Source organism: Pocillopora damicornis, chromosome 6 (assembly GCF_964200805.1).
Source record: "Pocillopora damicornis chromosome 6, jaPocDami1.2, whole genome shotgun sequence".
NCBI lineage: Eukaryota > Metazoa > Cnidaria > Anthozoa > Scleractinia > Pocilloporidae > Pocillopora > Pocillopora damicornis.
In genome coordinates this window covers 4,140,377-4,162,306 of record NC_142675.1, presented here as the reverse complement: position 1 = coordinate 4,162,306, position 21,930 = coordinate 4,140,377, and the positions used below count along the sequence as shown (strand labels likewise).

Here is a 21,930-nt window from a genome sequence, read left to right as displayed (position 1 = left end):
CTATGACTAAGATTTTTTTTCTTCATGATGAAGAAAACAAAATCAAATCTTGCATAAGTTGTGAATGAATCGAACCGAATTTTTCTGCGGAAGTGAAAGAGCGATTGGAAAGGTTTTCTTCTTTCATCCGGAATTTTCTTTGAAATGCTTACCGGTTGAAAACAATATAAAACCACTTGAATCTCCTGCGCGGCTTCTTGGCTTTGCTGTTTGTAATGTCTTCTCTACCGAGACTATTAGTTATCAAGTCCTGCTGCTTCTCAGCAAAAACATTTAACCATATAAAATACAACTTGTGCGCCTCTTAGAATTCGATATAGTGTGCTAAATCGTAAGCGGTGTTTCTTGCAGCCATGCGGGCTTATTTCTTAATCCCGATGAAAACGTTTACACCGTTGAGTGCCTCTTTCCAAATCTCTTCATGCGCTTAGGTCGTCGATCAATTTCAGTTGGATGAAATCGTGTAAATTTTATGGCTTTTGTTCAGATACTGATTGATCATTCTTAATTGATCGGTGCCGGATCAAAAATGTATTTATTAAAATTAAGTTCTTTTAAAATTTCACGCGCAATATCAGTTCTGATATGTCAAGAGACTTGAGTACCAAGCGGTACATATACCAATCTCTACTTGCCTCAGACGTACTTGCTTCAAGTTCGCTTACAAGATCGGCCTTCGGAGGTATAACGGAATAGTTTCAGAAACCCGCTAGTCGCTGGTGAGGAAAGCTGGCATAAATAAAAAATGGCAACAAAGTTGTGGAAGTTACAGTTTGAAGACGCAGCCCTTACAAAAACTTCATTATCTTGTCAGTGTGGATAAATAAATCGATAAGAATTTTTAACCGTCATTTGATTTATTTTGTACTCGTGGTCAGGGCCAAAAAAACTTGAGCATGAAATGTAAACAGAGAATACCTCTGGTTTTCTTAGCTAGGTCCTCAACCAACATTCGGAATATTCAATCTTCATAGTTACAAACTTTCGCATCGATTTTGTTGAGTCACCGTTTACATGGTTCGCGCCTAGGTTGTAAGAGTTGTACTGCCCACGAGTAATATAATATATCAATTTTGATCACGTGCATGCCTGGGGCAAACTTCCGGTACGATAGGGGAAGTTGGACCCTCAATTAATTAGTTTTAGCGTGAATCGTATCACATCTTTCATCTGGTTCACCCGACACTAAATGAAGTTAAAGCTATAGCGTGGCAATGGCAAATCCAGTAGTCCCGTCCACATTCCTCAATATAACTTTCACAGATCTCTTCCCTATGGACACATTCGATAAAATTTGGACAAGAGAGGACATGTTTTCCTAGTGTGGGCAAAGCCTTCCGGCAGAACTTTTCGTTAAGGCCGAATTAAATAACGTCAACAAGTAGCTCAAGACTTGACATGTACAATTTCGTTTTCGGGGTGGGTGTGATAGTATGACGAGTTTTTCCTTGTAAATTCTTGCCCTTGGAAAAATAGCATTTTAGATTTTGTATTGAACATAGGGTCAAGGAAACAATAATTCATGAAATTTGCTATTTTCTAGTACTGATGAGTTGATAACCTGCATTCGGACATGCATCAGAAACACCGACACATCAATTCACGATCCTACCAAGTACTTCCCACTTAAACAGATAACCACAACACTATAATCCTTACCACGAACTGTCAGGGAGTGGAACTTCTTCCGGAAGATCTGGCTGAGAAGCTAAGTCTTGAGTCCTTCAAGAAAGATCTAATTAACATGGCTTAGTATTTAGAACCCTTCTTTATTTCATTTCACTTACTGCCGATTCTTTTTCTCTTATGTTTTAAAGATCCTCCTCAGGTATTTTCTATACAGAAAGAGGCGGGGTCATAACGGAAAGAGAAGAAGAGGAATACTTTACTTACCAGGGAAACTGGAAAATTCTACCACATCCTCACATTTTTTTCACATCAACGTAACGTGACAGTTTTATTTGACGTTTTCCAACGGGAAGAGTGATAGACGACAACAAAAATAGCAACAAAAACATCAGCAAAAATAATGATGGTGCATTTCTGTACGTAACCAAATGCGTACGGCAGCCTCTCAGTCAGACCAAATTTCTGTTTAATGTAAAATTGCCTAGAAATTAGACCTGAAATGGGAGTCGGTAATTCTTTCTCCTTCCAAGTAGCGTATGAACTGAATAACATCATGGAACTCTCTAACAATTTACTTACCAAGCTAAATTCATCATATCATTTCTTTCGTTCTGAAGAAGGGCAAACGCTCGAAACCTCAGCTCCAGAAACTCTTTACGATGGCCAATTTACATCATTAACTCAGTCACATGTGAGTGGATGAAACCAAATTATCTAGTCACACCGACGCTGCACCACACTTTCTTTAGAAATTTAATTATTTCAGCCATTCTCTGTCTCCAAAGATTTCAATCAGTTCCCTTTTTTTCCCGAAGAAAAAGACAAAAAGGGATTAAATAAGAAAAAACTACACCGAAAAGGAATTTAACTGAGGGAATTCTTACTATATATATATGTCTGCTTGTGGTTGTAAAGCACGATATAAGGCTTTTTTAAATTAAAATTATTTTTAACATCAAATCTTTTTTTATGGCATTTCATTGGGGGAAAAGAGATGGCCCCCCTTCGGTGAGAGCCGAATGTTCCGGGAAAGGGTGATGACGTGCTCGTCAACAAACGCCCGTAAATTTGAGCAAAATCCAACCGCCAGTTCATTTGTAATGCGAGCTGTGTTGTATTTAAAATGTGCATTGCACACTGTTTGCAGAATTTGAATCCTTTTTAATTTTTAATTTTTATTTTTTAACTTTGTTCATCTGTGGCTCCCCTTCCAGTTTTGACAATCGAACACTTTCGCACCCGGGCCCCCTCCCCTCCCCCTCCCCCTCCCCTCCCCCTCCCCCTCCTAGGGAGTTCAAAGGTTGCTTAATTAAAGGCCACATTCAGAATAAACACATAGTCTAGAGGCGACGTCGTTAATTTAATTGAGAGACAACACAGCCTGCCAAAAATTAGGAAACTCATTACAAGACATTTTTTTTTGCAAATTTTTCAAAGCTACATCATTACTTTAAAGTGCTGCTCAGAAGAAGAACGAAGAGACTTCGCGCCCATCCGGGCTACGAAGCTTAGTGTGTTTGTAAAACTATACTTTGTTTTCGTCACGGAAGTTTCCAGAAAACCATATCCGCTCTGGCTTGGAAACGATCACATAGAGATGCTTTCAAAGTCACGTTCAGTTTCTCTTGCAAATTTAAAGAATACCGCTAAGAATTTAAGCCTCGTCAGGTTTCTTTTTGTGGGTTATTTGCTCTGAACGTGAGCGAATTAACGTACTTTTTAACGCTCACGCTCACGCAAACTCACGATCCACTATCTTGTCGTCCAGTGTTCAAAGCTTTGTTTTCGATATTCGTCACATTGCAAAAGATATCAAATCATTTGCATCAGAAAAAAAAAAACATGGCATTAGCACACATCCTTGCCACTAAAGATAAGCGCAGCAGGCGAGCATAACAAAAACTATCAAGAGAGAGTTTTGTAAAGTTTCTTAAAGGAAGACTAGATAATGAAACGCCGATGACAGTTTAGCATTTCAATTTCGGCTTTGAGTGACATGGACGTTTTAATTTCTCTCTCGGTTTTTTTGACAGTTTAAGTTGCTGCTATGTTCGGTTTCTTTTAAGCGATCCATGACGTAAATGCTACTTCATTTCCACCTCCGGCAAGCTGTACAATTCAGCTGCTCTCGCTTTCATTAAAATGCGGCAGTTCTTTAAAAAATAAAAGAAAATGAAGCGAAATAATATACAAGCGCAACGTACACCCTACGAAATAAATTTAAGACAACACCGGCGAATTGTTTTACCCAAGCTAAATAACGGATGACATAAGGAAACTAGGAAATGACTGTTTTCTAGCAGTTTCGAGGCAGCTGCAAATCGCTACTTTATTGGAAAAAGTCACAGACGTCATTCACAATGGAAAATCAACGCGTATTTTTCAATTTCCGGTCAAGTTTTCCACGCGCGTATTTCGCGCGTGATTTTTTAGCATGCGCAGTTGGCTTGTTGAGAACATGTAATCATGCGAAAATGGCGGATAAATCGCGAGGGCATAATCGCCATGGAAGTGTTGTACGAATTGGTTACTACAATATCGAAAAGACCATCGGAAAGGGAAATTTTGCAGTGGTCAAGCTTGCTACTCACTGCATCACAAAGGGAAAGGTACGGCGTTTAGCGAAATCCTCGACTTCATTCGTGACTTCTCTCAAAGAAGCGCACCGATAGAAACGCAACGACTCTTTACTGTCACTTCCAAGTTTTAAACAGCCATAAACCGAACTTCGTATCCAAACGGTTGACCGAAACAGTTATGTAGTTTGTTATATTATGTATTATTTCATTGCGAAGTTGTTGAATTATTTTTCGTTGGCATCTTCTTCGACTAGGTTGCTATTAAAATCATCGACAAAAGTCAATTGGATCAAGAAAATTTAAAGAAAATTTTTCGCGAAGTTCATGTAATGAAGATGCTGGATCATCCTCACATTATTAAACTTTACGAGGTGAGTAATGAGTGTTATTTGTAAAAGTATTTTCTTCTATACACTTGTGGTTTATTATGCCCTTTGGTCGGTTTTACTTGTCATGTCTGTTCCCAGATGGATACCATCTTTTTCGAATCTTTTCATCTCCGGTGCTTGTCTCCGCAACAGCAATTTTAATGTGCTTCTGTGGAAAAATTTATTTCGGAGTCGGTTTGATTTGAAAATCGTTCACAAGGCTTTTTCAAGAAAAGAATGGCTGCAATTCTTGTTTCTTCTATTCGTGACAGACAGCGTGTTGCAGCTCACAATACCTGTACATTTACAACAGATTGCTTGTCGGCAAGACGAGAAAAGCAGAGTATAGGCCTCACTCCTTAAGTGCTCGTGTCACGTTCTGCTTTGGCTGATATCGGAACGGGTTCAGCTCTGTCTTAATCAGCGTGGAGGTGAAACTCAGCCGGAAAAATTGTTCTTCTTTGCTTTCCTCAGATTCACGTGCATTACTTAAACGAATTTCACTTGAAATTTTGCACTGTAATCGTTGCTGGTTTCATAAAATGGCCTCCTCCAAATTCAAGCAATCTTCGGTTAATTTTCGCTTTATATACTGTGGAAAATGATCACATATTGGGCCCAATCTTAATTTGCAAATTTTAAAGCGAAATTTGCGCACTTTCACTGCAAAATATTCTCTTTCGCCTGGAGTGTAAATATACAAATTCTCACCGTCGATGTTTTTGTTTACAAATTGAGAACCGCGGTTGTTTGAAATGGTGTCGTTGCGTGGATTAAACCCAGCTGTAAATTGGAGAATTGTTGTGAAGTTTTCCAGAGCTAATGCTTTCATTTTATGAAAGGTGTGAACCTTTTCATGGTGAAACGAGTTTGTTTGAGTCATAACGGTTGAATTTTACTGTCTTCGGATTATTAAACTGCAAGTAATTTAGCCTTATAAATATTCCATTTCTTTCCTGTCTTGTGGACCACTAGCATTGCAATTGCTTTTTGTCTGTGCTTGCAACTACTTTATACAGAGGAACCATCTGTTTCGATCGAAACAATTTGTCAGACGTGAGTTCGACACACATGGATGAATCCACAAAACGTGTTAACATCGCTTGTTCCAGTGCACCAGGACGGTATCTAATCCCCTAAGATTCACCAAATGGTTTTGATTTGCATGAAAAACCTAGTTGTGCTTTCATTGTACACGTTTCCTGAGTCACCTAAGCGCTTGGAAAGAATGGGCTATAGTTTTATTTCGCGGAAAGGTTATCAACATTTAGCTCCCAGCTGAGGCACCTTGCAATCGTTAATCGAACCATCGACACCATACAATGTATAATTGTACGCTTTCTTACACTATGAATTTCTTGAGTATTACTTGACCAACGTGAATTTCTTCTCATATTTCACCAATACCCTGTACGAAATTTCGATTTATCTCTACGAAGAGATAAAACGTCGACTTCAAAGGTGTTTTATCTTCCATCAAAGTCTCTAGGCAGGCCGTTTGAAGTGCTTTTGAGAAGTTTATGTAGCCAGGGATAATATTCGCTGGAGATCGAACAATAGAGCGATCACCATAGCTGTTGACAGCATAAAATGACACAGTAAATATTTTGAATGAATTGGATACAAATTCTTTTGGCATTAATGCTTTAAATAGAGATCCTATTTTCAAAGTTATAATTTTTTTTATATAATTTTTAACTTAGAGGTTCCTAATCCCAATATTCAAGACTGAATTATGAGGATTTTTAGTGAAGACTTTGGGTCATACCTGGCAAACTTGCCAAAAATATGACTCAACTTTTTTCTCTGTTTAAAAAAATGCATTATGATACAACTGAAAAATTAAAAAAATTAAAGTTTTTTTTTTACACTGGAAATGAAAAAGATATTGACTGTCAGACTTGCATGCTCTTCATACTGGTCTTTTTTCCCTTACTGAATCACTCTGGTACAAGCTAGTTGTAATTAAGTAGTGTGCATAATTAAGTTAGTTCTCCTTAATTAAGATTTCTCTGTCGAGCAGTCAGTATCGTTTAATCTTGGTTATTTCCCTGGTTTTGTCTAATACAATCATGGTCTTACTAGGGTCATTTATCTGTTCTCATTTGCAAGAGGTGAAAGATACAATTTTTGACTACGAGGCAGTTGTCTAGAACTGTATCATTTGTGTAGGCAAATTTAGTAGGATTTTTTTTTTGCAGTCTAAATAAATTTTGCTGTTGAACACTATTTGAAGTTTTTATAAGGGGCAAATTTTTGTGGCCTTGAAAGAAATTTATTATTTTCAGATTTCCAAGCATGTGAGCAACACAAAGAGAAAGCCCATAGTAAATACATACTGCGTGATTCCGAATACAAAGAGAGCAAAGTTTTTCAATCGACAGAGGGAAGCAGATTCTTGTTTAGTCTTATGTTGTGTTACATTTTTCAGTGGTAGATTATTCTTGTTGATTGGGAGCAATTTGTGTAATATTGTGATATTGACACCCCAAAGTTGTCCAGCCATAGAGTAGTTTGAAATTGATATTTTTGTTTGTTACTGTTGCATGTTAGATCCTGAATGATGTCCAGTTTTACTCGCAGAATATTCCCTGATATGTCTTTTCCCTTTTTTTGACTGTGTGAAACCGCTAAACAAAAACTATACATTCATGAGACACAGCAGAGAAATGGCTAAAAGTGAAGGAGATAAACCAGATTGTAACTGATGGAGCTTGAGATGTTTGGTGTGAATTTTTAAAGATCCTTGTGCAAACTGTGATTAAAGTGTTTAGTTGTGATATATGTTTAAGAGTGTGCGGTTGATATCAGTATGGCTTTATGCCATGAACAGATTAAGTACATTAAATAACTTTTATTGCAAACTGGTTTAAATGGTTCAGTTCCTTGTCGAGGATCTAGGTTGACAAAAACATTGTACACGCACATGTTCTTTGGTTATCGTTTTATTTCTTCCTGTGGTCGTAATTGGCTGTATGTTGGTTATTTGTTGTCAGTGGGTTAAGAACTGTTGCAAAATTTATGCTTTGAAAACAATCTCAAATTACATGTATTTCAAGTACTGCGCATATGCTCCTGTGTTGCTTGGGTTGCGGTGCAATAAATCTTATAAAGCCTAGTCACTACTGTCTTTGCAAATCAGCACGATAGGCCATTTCGAGAGACATTGTGGTCGCATCTCAGTGAACTTTACAGTAATGTGCATTATATCAATATTCAAAGCATTTTGTCTAACCACAGGGTTACAACTGGAATCATCTTTTTTTTTTTGGGCATGTAGATTTATACAATTGTAAAAATGTTATTGTCACCTAAAAGGTATTCTTCCATGAAGAATTAGATTCAACAGCTTAAAAACACGCAATTGCATAATCAGGGCTTGTCGATGAGTTCAACAGTAGTATGCTTCCATGTTGTCATGGATCCCATATTTTTCATCTGATTACCTACAAGACAGGAAATTTTTTCTCTTAAAATGTTACATTCATATAAACTTTTGAGCAAATTCTGAACATGGAATTGATCCAAACAACTAAACCTGCTGTTAGTAAATGATCCATTCAATTCTTCTCAGAAACTGGGAAATAATGGGAATGCAATTTTCTTTCCATGGTATTTCAGTGAAGGGACAATTTTTTCATCGTTGCCAATGATAAAATGTGGTAAAAGTGACTGCATGGCTTAAGAAATGACACTGCACAGGGGTTTAAGTGAGATACCAGCTTTCTTTAACAGCTCTGATGACGTTCTGCTCTCATGGAACCACAATTGAATCCATATGGTAAATGATGAAAAGTAACCAAGTTTTCCTGGGAGAAGAGGATTATTGTCGTAAAAATAAGATTTATCACAAATAAAGACTAATAAGGTTATATCACTGATTATGTAAATGAAGTTTGTCTGCCATGGTGGTATCCCTTCTTTCCGGTTCATGTACCCAGGGGACAACTTTTTTTTTTAAAAATTCAATGTGTAAATTGTCTCACAAGGTTATACATTGTTTACTTATTTTTATCCTTCCTGCTTTCTGTGGATTGGCATTTCCTGTGGTACACAAATGCATTGTGAATTGCGGTTTGGTTCATCAGAGTGCAACAAAGAGGTTTCTGCATATTTCGTCTACAGACAGAAGCACATTGTCTTTTGGTTTTTAATGGTTGGGCAAATTTGTTTGCCAATTATTTGGAGACCATGGAAAACAGAGTCTGTTGGGCATTCCATTTAATATGTAGTTTTATTTTACTTATGATTAATTAAGTTGTGTTTGGTTAAAAACTCATAATTCACTGAGTTTATTTTTTCAAAACCAAGCATGTTTCAAAACAAAAGTTTGAAATTGCAAACTTATTTTTGCAAGATAAAGAGATGCACTTTGTGTGAATAAAAACACTATTGGTTATGAACAAACAGCTGTAAAAACAAGCTGAAATAAGAATTTGTGTTTTAGGAAAGTTATAGAAAAGATCTTTAGTTCTACCATGTAAGCAACAGGGAACTTGCTTGAAAAGTTAGATGTTGTGCCAGCTTCATATGGGACAAAGTGAATTTTTTTTTTGGAATTCAAGTTGTTGACAATGGAAATCAAGAACCTTGAAGCCCTTTTTGAAACCACATTTGGATGTTGATTTTTGATTGCTACAGTACCTACAAAAGGGTGGTCCTCCTAGTCTTTAAAAAATTATTAATCTACCAATATGAATTTCTTCAGTTGGAGTTTTAGTCTTCATTTTTATTGCAAAGGAAGCATAGCCACAACCATTGGAATATTGCTATGTAAACTTTTGTATTATGTCTGATACACTGTTGAGTAGAGTCAAAATAACAATGGCTAAGAAAACAAAAACGCAGTGGAAATCAGAAGACTATCAGCATGCATCTGATTCTTGTTTCTATTGCTTGGAGATTTTAAATCAATTTGGTTTATCAACTGAGGTGATAATGTAAATTGGCCACCATAAAGAGCATTAGCACTTCATCAGAGCAAATGATGCAGGGCTAACTCTTGAAAGGTCAGCTTTAGAAATTCATAATGGTGGCCAATTTACATTAACTTAGTTGGTAAAACCAAATTACTTGTATCTTGTAATATCCCTCAGCTGACACAGCACCACTATGACAGTTTCTTTAGAAACACATCCCTTTGATAGATTTTAAAGTAGTTGTGCCCTTCAAGACTAGTATTGACTTGTAACATTGTGTCAAAAATTTCTCTTTTCAAAGGTTTTATGGTACTGTACAGCTGTATGTGTAAAACAATCATATAACATGCCACAGAGTTTCTAACATACTTTATAAACTATATTTTTTGTTTTTAATTAACTAATGCCAACTTTGCATGTAGTTTTTGGCATGAGCTCTCTGCAGTTCAAATACGACTAAAACTTCAGCAAAAAAGCAAAGGGGGTTTCTTATCAGTTTGAAAAAATGAAATTCATTCGAAGGGTTTGAGACTGTTTGGAATAGGTTTGTTTGGTAGTTGTTTTTTTTTCTCTCTGGAAATTTTTTGGTATAATTAGGGCTCAAAGTAACTGTGGGTCAACATGCAATATCTGGTTAAGATGACAATTTGTGCAAACAAATTTCTGGTTTGACAGTCATTTTGACCAATCATGTAAACAGCTTTCAAACATTACATTAGAAACAGTGAAGTCATAAAATCTTGCAGCTGCTTGTAGTCGTAAATTTGGAGAATGCAGATGAGAAGGTTGTGTTCTGTAGCTTTGTGAATGCTAAGGCAGGTTCGCAGTTTGAGAAAACAAAAGAAAAACAGTGACTTCTGTAAACATACTAAAGAGACAACAATGAATATTATGTTAAGCAACAATTGTTATGAAAAGACACTTACAGCTGTAGAGTTTCAATTCCTGAGTGGTTGTATTAAAAAAACACAATGGAAAGTGGTTTATGTACAAAAAAAAATTAAAAGAGAATCTTTTGAATATGCAAATAACAAATGCAGCTGGCACTTTTAGCAATCAAAACTTTTGAACTCTACGGCGACAAGTGTTCGAGCATACAAGGCTTAAGGGTATATATTTGACTAACTGGTTATTACTTGACCCTTAAACCTCTAAAAGTGACTAGCATTTTATTTCTCGTTACAATATCACCCTTGAGTCAAACATTAAGGTAACAAGAAATAAGTGAATGATCGTAAACTGGAGCAGGAACTGGATTCAACAATTTCTCTTTGTATGCCGCTTAAAAAAGGTATAAAGAGCAGTGTGGAGAATATGCTTACTAACATTGGGGCGTAAAGGAGTGAAGTACATTTTTTTGATATTTTGACTTGTCGGCGAGGAGAAATGATTGAGGATAAATTTGTTTGGTGTCTGAACATGCCTGGCAGCTGTGAAAAAAATTATTTATGATGTAGCCATAGCTATTGTAAGACTAATTGTTTTGCGACACCTGTCATGTGCAACATGTGCAAAAATTGCCTTACATCATGCGTCTATCTTTCTTCCAGTTTGCTCTTGGTTACATTGTTCCATTTAGTTACATGGTAAATGTCTTAGATTTCTAGTTTTTGTTTTGTTGTGTTTTGGAATTAATTGTTTAGTTATCATGTAGAATCCTTGTTGCTGCATGTCTGTTCAGAAATAGATGACATCAAAATTGTAGCCCAGGGTTATATGGATGATTTTACCATATTGGTTGATGTCTCCTGTGATCTGTCACTTAACAGATGTAGGGCAAAATGGAATCTTATTTGTTTTTGTGCAAAGGAAAGGTGAAATTCTCTTCATGGTGATGTCATCTGTGTCCGTCCTCTATAAGATCTTAAGTAGGATGGATCAAAATGCATGTGTAATTTAGCATAAATTTATACAGTATAAATAAAAATCACTCACACATGTAAATTTGTGAATGTAATGCTCTTCTTTCATATGCAAAAAAACATTAATCTTGAAAGGTGAAACAAAAGGAGTGCTTGAAAAAAGGTTTCTGTTGCATTTCTCACTGGAAGCCGCAAAACCTCTGATCAATAGTTATTATAATAATCAGCACTTTCACTGCCCATGTGATCTGTAAATGCTTCTCAATCAGTTACACATCTTCTGTTGCTAGGATTTAAGTACATGTGCCAGTGAAGTACTGGTATCATTATCCTCCTCTTTTCAATGTAAGAGCTCTTTCTGGGGCAATTAACACAGTCTTTTGTAAAGGAGCAACCATTTTTGGTGTATGGTGGTACATGTAGTTGCAAATTAACATGCAGCTTTGTTTGAAAACTTTAAAATGATACTTTGTAAAGGTGGACAAATGAAGAGGATGTAGAATTTAATAAAAAGGAAACATAAATTGTGAGGGATGGAGGAGATTAAAAACAGATTGCGCATGGCAAACTTAAAATTATGTTTTGAGCAAGCTCAATTAGCCATGAAGACTTTATCTTCACATGTTAACTTCAAGTTGAAAACATCCTGTCGAAAAGCAACTAAGGTACAGACATAATGTTATTTTTTGGTTGTCTTGCAAACAGGTGATGGAATCAGACAGGATGATGTATTTAGTCACAGAACATGCAAGCAAAGGAGAAATATTTGGTGAGCATTCATCTTCATCGGCTGAGTCCTCACAAGCTTGTCTCAACCCCCAGAAGCGATTAACATGTAACTTCTTCCTTTAACATCCATAAATTATCCAGCAATCAGGTGGAAGCTGTTATCTTGATCTACCAACAAATTCTTATTGCTAATCTACAAGGAAATGTGTAGCAGCTAGAGGGGAGAATTAACAGTCAGATCATGAGAGTTAAAGGGTTCATGCAAACAAAAACTGCTGTTGAAATTTGGTTGTATTGGTTGTTGGTTGATTCTGAATAAATCATTCTGTCAAGGGAAACCATAAAAGGTTCAAGACAAGAGTTTGATTTCAGACCCCTTTTTGGTATTTTGAAAAAAACAAACTCTACTTTTGGTGTTTGTGTGGTGGCATATGCTAAAATTTATATTTAACTTAGTGTTGTGGAAAGTGGTGGATATTTACCTCACTGCTTTGTGGCTTAGTAAATATCCATCGCTAGTTATCTCCACTTTGGTGAATATTTGCTAATTATTGAGGTTTTCAGTAACCTGACATAAATGTATGCGCTTTCTTGGTACATATGTGTTTTGCTAATAATTTTTATTTCTCCATTTGTTTTGCTTTAGATTATCTAGTTGCACATGGTAGAATGTCTGAAAAGGAGGCAAGGAAAAAATTTCTGCAAATTGCATCAGCTGTTGACAGTTGCCATAAGCAGTGTGTTGTACACCGAGACTTAAAAGTAAGGACTTTGGAATTTTTTGTTCGAGACACCTCAGCTTAGGCAATGCCTTGATATATGGGACATACATGTGAAACATTGGTCACAAATGAAATGTAGCTCCTGTAATCATTTTATATGTAAAGCCATGTTCAAATGATCATGATAGTTGATGATAGTTTCAACTATTAGGCGTGTTTTAACACGAACTATCATGCCTTATCAGCAGCTATCATCAACTATCATTGACTATCACTTATTTTTTGACATGTTCAAATTCAACATGGTGGTTGATGACTACCATGTCGAATTTGACGTGGGGGGAGTAGACAAACAGGACTGATAAGAGTTACTTTGTAAGTTGGAAGCCTCGCTCTTTAAGCACCAGCCTCTTTACATATGTAAACCGCCTTGTAGGTGGATCCTAAACCTTCACCCAACCTACACACTAACATCAGTATGCATATTCTCCATAATGTTCTTTATACATTTCTTAATGTGCTGATAAGGAGAATTTGTTTACTAATCAAAACCGTCTTAAGTTAGTGATCATTTCCTTTATTCTCATGACCTTGATATGTGACTCAGGGAAGGTAATACCAGGAGAAATTGGATGCTGGTCACTTTTAGGCCCTTTCACGCCTGTAAGTGACAAACACCCAAATTTTCCTTACAATATCACGACTGAATCAAACGTGAATGTCGTGAGAAGGAAATGATTTCCAACCAAAGATGCTCTTGATTATTAAACAAAATTCTCTCTGTCAGGATCGCAGGAAATGTAAAAGAACAGTAACGAGGTTGTGTTTAATGAGTAAAAGTGTAGAGGGTGAAGTGCATTTGAAGAACTGATTTTTTTTTTTTTACCTTTTCAGGCAGAGAATCTTCTATTGGATGAGAATTTTAATATTAAAATTGCAGGTAGGCATATTTTCCAGGAGAATGAATTTTTTTTGGTGTACAGGTGTATGTGGTACATGTAATAGGATATTTGTTTTGTTTTTTTTTTCCCTCGGAACTTTAAACAACACTTCTCTTCCTGTTCGTAGATTTTGGATTCAGTAACTTATTTCAAGAAGGAAAGCATCTGAAAACGTGGTGCGGAAGTCCTCCGTATGCTGCTCCGGAGCTCTTTGAAGGGAAAGCTTACTGTGGACCGGAAGTAGACATTTGGGTGAGTAAGACATGACATATCAAGCTGTGCGGCCACGGATACACATTCCGGGCTGGTTGAGAAAGAATTGCCTTTAGGACTGTTTTGGACACAGGGAACAAAAAGGAACGTTTAGAAATACCTGTCACCACGAACTATTCTAATAAGATGACTTGACCACAGCAACTTTCCACGGAATATTTAGAGAGGTTAACTGAAGGGAAACTTTTGCTCTCATAGATGTTGTCGAAAAGTTTTGCGTCGGTAATGTATTAGGAGAGCAAGCCCTCCTTAACACGTGAATTTGCTTGGGAAGATTTGTAAATGTGATTTCGGGTTTCATTTGGATATAAAGTAGTTTTCAGTAGGCTGTCGAATGAAACCATGAATTGCACTAGTTTTACTTTGCTTTTCCCTGTGATTGGTCCAGAAAACTCGTGCTATTCTCTCGTCCAATCAGATCCAAAACTGAAATCAAACGCGCAATGGTCATCCGCCGGGCTTTCGGGGCAAACGTAGTTTCTTTGAAATCTCATTGGCTCATCTCTCCTGAATAAATGGGTGGTAAGTTAAAAAAGAAAAAACTGTGGTGCTGCCGGCGTCGGTGGGAGAGTAGAACAAAGTGATTTGGGATTATCAACTGAGTTGATAACGTAAATTGGCCACCATGAAGAGTTCACTTGCAGTCAAAGCTGAGGTGTGGAGCGTTAGCCCTTCGTCAGAGAGAATGGAATGGCGAAGGTCCAACGCTCGAAACGTCAGCTTTGAAACTCTTAACGGAGTCCAGTTTTCGTTATCAACTCAATGGATAATACAAATTTAGTTATTCCTTCCCTCTGATTGGCTGCGGTGATTACGCTGGGCTTTCTGTTAATTGATTGTTTGAACTTTTCAGAGTTTGGGTGTAGTCCTCTACGTGCTAGTGTGTGGGGCTTTGCCATTCGATGGCAGTACACTGCAAAGTTTGAGGTCCCGTGTGTTGGATGGCAGATTCAGAATTCCCTTCTTCATGTCTAGAGGTCAGTAATTCACCTAAAACATTGACTTTGATTCGAATGAATGATATTATTATTAGCATGATATTATAGATGAGGTGAATTTGCTGAATACTGAGTTAAAATAAGACTTAGACATGGTCTGCAGATGGGATTTGAATGGTCACGAGGGTTTGATTCTCAAAATAAACAGTACCATATGGAAGTACTGATCAGTAAATTTTATCTGAATGGTACACAGCAACACTTCACTTACAGAGATTGAAAGTTAAAGTAATCTTTTAAAGCATACACAAGAGAACTACATGAAAGTACATACATAGACATCTCTTACTAACGGAGTTCAAGGTCCGAACTTTAACTTACGGACAGAGTTTTTTCCCTCGAGGTACCGTTACTTAAAATGAGGAGCAAGAAAACAATTTTAGTTAGATATTTTGTTATATCTCTGGGTTCAATCGAGTCGAAAGATTTCAATTCAAATAAACTTTTTAATGTAGCGGACCTTGCACTGAAATAACTACTTTGGTCGGCATAACAAACAGTGCGACATGAAGTTACTTCTAATTAGCCTACCTGAATGGTCACGCTTCAAGTTTTATCTATAGAATATTTATTTATATATAAATAGAACCACGTTGTCGAAAATAACAACTAAAGATAGAAAAACGCAGAAGGGGGATTAATTAACTGAGATGAAACATTGACGGAGAAGATTCACGTTTACTGGGAAGGAAGATCTTGTGAAATGTAGGCTGTAGGTTTGCTGATGCAAAAACCTTCACGTAGGTTTTTATCTTCGACATGCTTGCCTTCTCTTGGCGAATGATCAAATTTAGCCATCAGACAAACAACAAGTTGTTTCGTCTGTATTCACACTTCATTGCCTCGCTTAAATCACGCGAACAGATGAGATCGATATGCCCTTTCCTATTGCGGGTCAATTCCTAAGTGATAGATTGACGGATTGAAAGGATTTTGCAACATTAAAATGAAATCAGTTCAGACGGACACAGTCTGGTAGAGCGCTGGAGGCAGGCAATTTCCTCTCGCGGAACGAGGACCTCACGCAGCCTGTTGCGTGGCCCTCTTTCTATGCCAGCCTAGGTGGAAGGGGACCGGGTGGACATGGGTGCGTTTTACAGCTTTTAAGTCCCTTCCCCTCTCCTCCTATAACATGGCTCCCACATGTCAGGGAAAAGTCAGGAAAAAAGTCGAGGAATTTCACTTTGAGTCGAACCCGGCTTTCGCGTCTTACATAGGCTGAAAAACTTGGCAAAATCCCTCAGGGGTAATCTGCGTTGGACTCGCATCCTGCCCTGGTGGACTAGACTCCTAGTCGCTTCTTACCATAGAAACCGGCAGTTACGTAACCAACCAAACGACTTACTGTACCAATTTTGTCTTTATTTAGAATGTGAGCACCTCATTCGTCACATGTTGGTTCGTGATGTGGCCAAGAGGTACACAATGGTGCAGATTATTAACCACAAATGGCTGAACGAGATGACTGAGGAAGACAAAGCTAGCGCTCTAGCAACAGACACGATACCTGACTCGGAGCTGACTGAAGAAGTCTTGACAATAATGCAAAGCAGAGGAATTGATCGGGAAAAGACTATCCAGGTGCTAATTTTATTTCTTTACTTTCTTAAGTTTTACTGCCTTCTCAGAGCTTTATTTGTAGTTATTGTTAAACTTTTCAAGTTTCATAATGACGAAATTTCCGCGGTCGTGTTGATGGATGATGATGAAGCAAGGAGGGCTTTTTGATTGATTTGTTGATGTCAAAGCGCGCCAGGAGAAGGCAGATTCCTCTTCCGGTCTGCGCTTAATTCCCAACAATATAGGAATGAAAATTTCTTGGGGTAGAATTTGCCTTAGTTCGAAATGTGTCTTACAAGTTTTATCTTCAAGTCAGGTATACTAGCTAGTGTTAATGTTGATAAGTCGAAGCTTATATTCTTGTTCAGAAACTCACACGCCAGTTTTGAACAAAGCGACTTGTTAGGGGGAAACGAGAACGAAATTGGTTGGTTTCGATTATACGACAAGGGAATTTCTCAATCACATTTCCAAGGGCTGAAGTTAAATTTTCCGTCAGAAAGTTTTTCTAGATACTTGAGCTGGTTATCAACTGACAAACTCGACTTGACTCTAGTCGATAACTGTTGTATCTTAGATCATTTTCTATGTTTCCGTTGCAGTCACTTTTCAAGAAGGATTACGACCAGTTCTCCGGTATTTATTTCACACTTCTGGAAAAGCTCAAAAGATCTGCCAGCTCGTCACACGATCCTTGCGCCAACATAACTGCCATACCTGGCAACTCAAGTGATTCAGAAATGATGGAGACTGAAGACGAGTTAGCTGGAGCTGAGAAGCCGTCAATGAATGTTCCTACCGTTCAAGTGACTCCTGACTCGCCCACGAGGCGAGTGAAACCCCTCCAGGACCAGTGGGACCTCACGCAGGAGGGTGACGAAGAAGACGATAAGATGCCGGATGAGATCCCTCCAAGCTTGAAGACTTATCTGGAGAAGCGGCGGCACACTCTGACCGCTGTGGATCCATTGATGGAGCCGGAGCTACGAGAGATGCTCACTCAGAAATTCGTGCAACAGCCCTTGAGTCCTCTAAGTCAGGCCACTGAGGATGCATTCCAGGGTGCTTTAGGATTGAACCCAGGTTTGCCACCGTATTCGCCCACGCTGGACCTGTCTTTGGCATACAAGGAGCAAATTCTGCAGGTGCCCAGTGTGTTCCAGCTTAGACCGCCCTTGGGAAGAAGGGCCTCCGATGGACCAACGAGCCTAGCCGCCGGAATAGCGCAATTTAATGCTCTTCGTGCCATGGCTGGAATAGGAGACGATAATCAGGGTCACACGGGCTCACTAAGCGGTTCGCCGTTAAACAGCCATAATCCACTTGTGTGTCAGTCACCATTCTCGGTTTCGCCCGGGCCATCGAGCCCTCAAATAAGCGAAGGGGCAAACGACAGCGGCTCAGATCAGGAACCAGATCAAGATGCCATTGCACGGTACATGGCATGTCGAGGGGCACGGCAACGTCACACCTCACCAAATGAAATGCCAGATGACATGCTTCAACTGCGATTATTACAAGTGCCGTTAAAAACCAGACGGACCGTGTTTCCTCCCGCAAGGGACCGTCCAGGACGGGAGGGACCCTTCATAACTACACCCTCCGGGATTCGATACAACGGATCAAGACGAGCTTCAGATGGATCTGCTTCGGTGCTAGCCTACAAGCAGCATATGGAGCGCATCAGCGGCAGCGGGTCCAAACGAAACAGCCTTCGTGAGCTGCAAGAGGAGTGCCTACAACTCCAGCAGCAGTATGGCCGAGTTGCTGAAGCAGAACAGCAGCGTAGACAACAGGAACAACACGAGCTTCATCTGCAGCAGCAGTTTTACAGTAGGAGGGCGTCGGACAGTGCTGACTCTTTAGCCGCCACACTCGCTCAGTTCCAGCAGCAGTACGCACCTGCTCATACGAGTCAGGAGTTGGACTTCGATGGGCAAAGAGTAGAAGTATTACTCCAGAGTTCGGTCGAAGATTTGGAGGAAATTCCAGCTCAGTCGTCGATGGAGCACCAAGATCTTCTTCACAAGGAGATGCAACGCTTGAACATTGAACACTGCACCCAGTCACCTTTTGACTCCGCAGGAATTATCCACTCCACTTCAGGAGGAATAGGTTCGGATCCTTCCGCGCTTTCCACTCTTGCACAAAATCTTGCCTCGAACTCGCCAAGAAACAGTCTTCTTATCGAGGACTCGTCGCCTGCATCCTCTACTGAGACATCGAACTTTCTCTCGCAGAATGTTATGTCAACACAAGCAAACACGACCTCGTTTCTATCCGATGGCGTCGCATTATCGTCTCCAGTTCCTTCGCCGCCGCCGTCTCCTCTTATATCAGCAGTGCCCCTCAATCAGCGGTATCCCATACCTAGCATTGCCACTTCTACCACAAGGACTGCGTCAAACGGAAGCTTGGCGGAGACAGTATCGGATACAGGAACTATTCCACCAATTCCCCCCAGTATTCCAGCTGCTATGTTGGGAAATCCGGTTATAAATGAGAATGATCTTGAAGAGTTAGCAAGGGCTAGTAGATGGGGACTCGGCGGTGGCACAATGCCCCTAAGCCCTGCAACACTTCTCGGGACTATCGGGACAAATCCTGCGGCAGCGTTGCTCGCGGGAAACGTCGGGCAGCGGTCGCCAATGCATCACCGTCGACATCATACGGTGCCTTCTGCGCAAGACGCCTGGAATTCTATGGACTTGCTCAGAAGAGCGACCGCTAATAATGTTTTATCGCAAAACCAAGCAAGGGACATGTTAAACAACAATATTAATTTGGAAGAGGGACTAGGAATTAGAGACGGTCTTCTATATAGAACTTTTTCTCCCAACGGAACAATTCATCAAGACTCTTTACTTAATTCGCTTAGCAAAGGAGACGGTTCGCCCGACTTGACGCAAACGAACACTTTGCGTATGGCATTTTCTGTTAATATGACTTCTAGCAAGTGTATACCTGATATTCTTAGTGAAATAAGAAGATCGCTGGATCAGCGGTCTGGCAAGATTGCTTACGAACAGTCGGAGCAGACATTCACCCTTCAGCAGGGGGGTGTGTGCGCTGAAATTGAAGTCTGCCCCCTCCGGGAGAATCTTAACGGATTGCGCTTGCGACGAGTCAGTGGCAACCAGTGGCATTACAAGAAACTTTGCAACGAGGTTCTTGCGGGAATGAACCTGTGACGTGACTGAAAGCGTATTGCGTGAATTGAATTGATAATTAGTTTTCTTTAAAACAAAGATTGCGTGAAAGTTGATGTAGATGGAGTGTAGCGCAAAACACTCATCTTTCACTCGCGTGACTTTGAGGTAAAGTGCTTTTATTGTGAATTTATTTCTTTCCTGAAAAAGAAGTTATACCCTAAATTAGGAGTAGATAATTGACTTACATAGCTCAAAAGTAAAAATTGTTCTCTTGTTTTCGTTGTAGGAAAGTTTTTTTTTTCCCTTCTATTCGTGAAAGTCTAAACATGATATACGAGCAGTGTTTTTTGTGCTTGCAAATTAAGCGATTCATCTGCCTCTGTTATTGTTGAGCCGAAATTTTCATTCGGAAAAAAATTCCTTTAAAATTATCGTTAAATACCGATTCTTAACTTTTAATCCCAGAAATGGTTAACAGGCTCCTTGTATTTTCACTCCGTTTTCCAGTAAACAGGTCAAGAGAATCTATGGGGAATTTTCTTAAATTTACAGCAAATGCTCTAAATTATTGAACAAAGAAACATAAATTTGGTAGAAAGGAAAATTAGTTGACTAGATTTTCAGCGGCAGAGAACGATGGCGCAAAAACAAAGGACCTTGACCCCTGAAAAATTCTCCTATTTTCATTCCCTTATCTTTCCCTAAATCGTCCTCTTCTGTCTGCCACGGCCTAACAGTATTGCAGAATTTGGTTAAAGCACAGGCCAGCGCGAACCAAATACCCGAGGACTGGGGAGAGTTGAAAAGAAGTGAGACAGGTTTATTTGGTTGAGATCGGTGTGATGTGGTCGAAATGTCTGGATTTTCTTTGAATGTTACCTTTGAAGTGCCCAATAACCTTTAAAGAAAGCGAATACCCTTGCTCTTTACCTTATCTTGTTCCTCATTTCATCCGAATGTCTCTGTAAACTCTGGCCTCTACCGTTCGCGAGAACTGCAAACTGCATGAAATTTCATATAGAGAAGAGGCTCACAATGTTTTTTTTTGTGTGTATGTAGAAAAGGTTTTTTTTTAATCTGGTTCATTGCGCCTTTGCACTGGATCCCTTGTTCCAACTTGTGCTGATTTGACTACACGTAAATACCTTCACTTGATACAATATTGATTATAAAAACAAGTTGTCTTTGTTCTGAATTTCTTACCTTAGCGGTTTCACCTGCATTAGTTGGCGTTCAGTCTGTGTATATAATTCCTAGGAATGAAATAAATTTTGCCTAAAATCGTTTGCACTTTGATTTTAATCGCACCACAAGCCCCAGCCAAATTCAGCAATAGTAGCCCCTGTCTAAAGACAGAAGTAAGGGTCGAGAACATTCCGGAAATGGTTCGGAAATATTCGGCACTTTTCGTAGCGTCTCGGGAAGTATTACATTTAGGTTAGGCTCTTTTCATCCGCAGAAATGGCTTGTTTTTAGCGATTAAAGTTGAAGCGTGGTAAATCTCGGCAGTGTATAAATAATTGTATAGTAATGAATTCCTTGCCTAGCCAAGTAAAATAATGTAATATATTTTCCTCCCGAGAAATATCACGAAGGTAAAAGATTGGTATTGCTCAACCACAGAATCTTTGTACAATAAAAGAGTATCAAAGTGCCTCTGATAAGGTTTGTCGAGGACTGCCATTTTGGCTGTTTAGGTGCATGGACCGAACGTGATCTCTTGACCCATCAGTATGTATTTTCTCCGCACTGTTCTCCGTACAATTCCAGACAAGGAGAATTTATTCAACGATCAGGAGCTTTTTCAGCTATAGATCATTTCCTTGATTCTCGTGACCTTAATGTTTAATTCAGGGGTGATATTGTGAGGAGAATTTAGAAGCTGGTCACTCTTAAGAGTTAACATTCGTATGCGCATTTTCCAGGCTGTGCTCTACACGTATCCTAGTGTGTTGACAAGGAGAATTTCTTTAACAATCAGGAGCTTTATCGTTCGTGATCATTTCTGTTATTCTCGTGACCTTTTTGTTGGAGTTAAGGGTGATATTATGGGGGAGAAATTAGATGCTAGTCACTCTTGGGGATCATTCGGCCCTAGCGAACTATTTGTCGTTCTTGCATTACCCAGCGACTCGCTTCTTTCCACTACAAAAGTTTCTGTAGAAATTTATAATCCCTTACTCGAGCCTTTCTTCCAA

At 39.0% G+C, this 21,930-nt stretch overlaps 1 protein-coding gene across 1 annotated transcript; it reads left to right on the top strand.

The window, feature by feature from the left end:
• The first annotated feature begins 4,067 nt into the window (after positions 1–4,067).
• On the top strand, positions 4,068–21,013 carry LOC113671624 (serine/threonine-protein kinase SIK3). The gene is made up of 9 exons (XM_027187869.2): positions 4,068–4,238; positions 4,463–4,579; positions 12,063–12,126; positions 12,733–12,848; positions 13,703–13,748; positions 13,877–14,001; positions 14,876–14,999; positions 16,390–16,601; positions 17,183–21,013. Exons 1-9 carry the CDS (start codon positions 4,104–4,106, stop codon positions 19,769–19,771), a joined length of 3,528 nt encoding a protein of 1,175 aa, XP_027043670.2. The 5' UTR covers positions 4,068–4,103; the 3' UTR covers positions 19,772–21,013.
• The last annotated feature ends 917 nt before the right edge of the window (positions 21,014–21,930 follow it).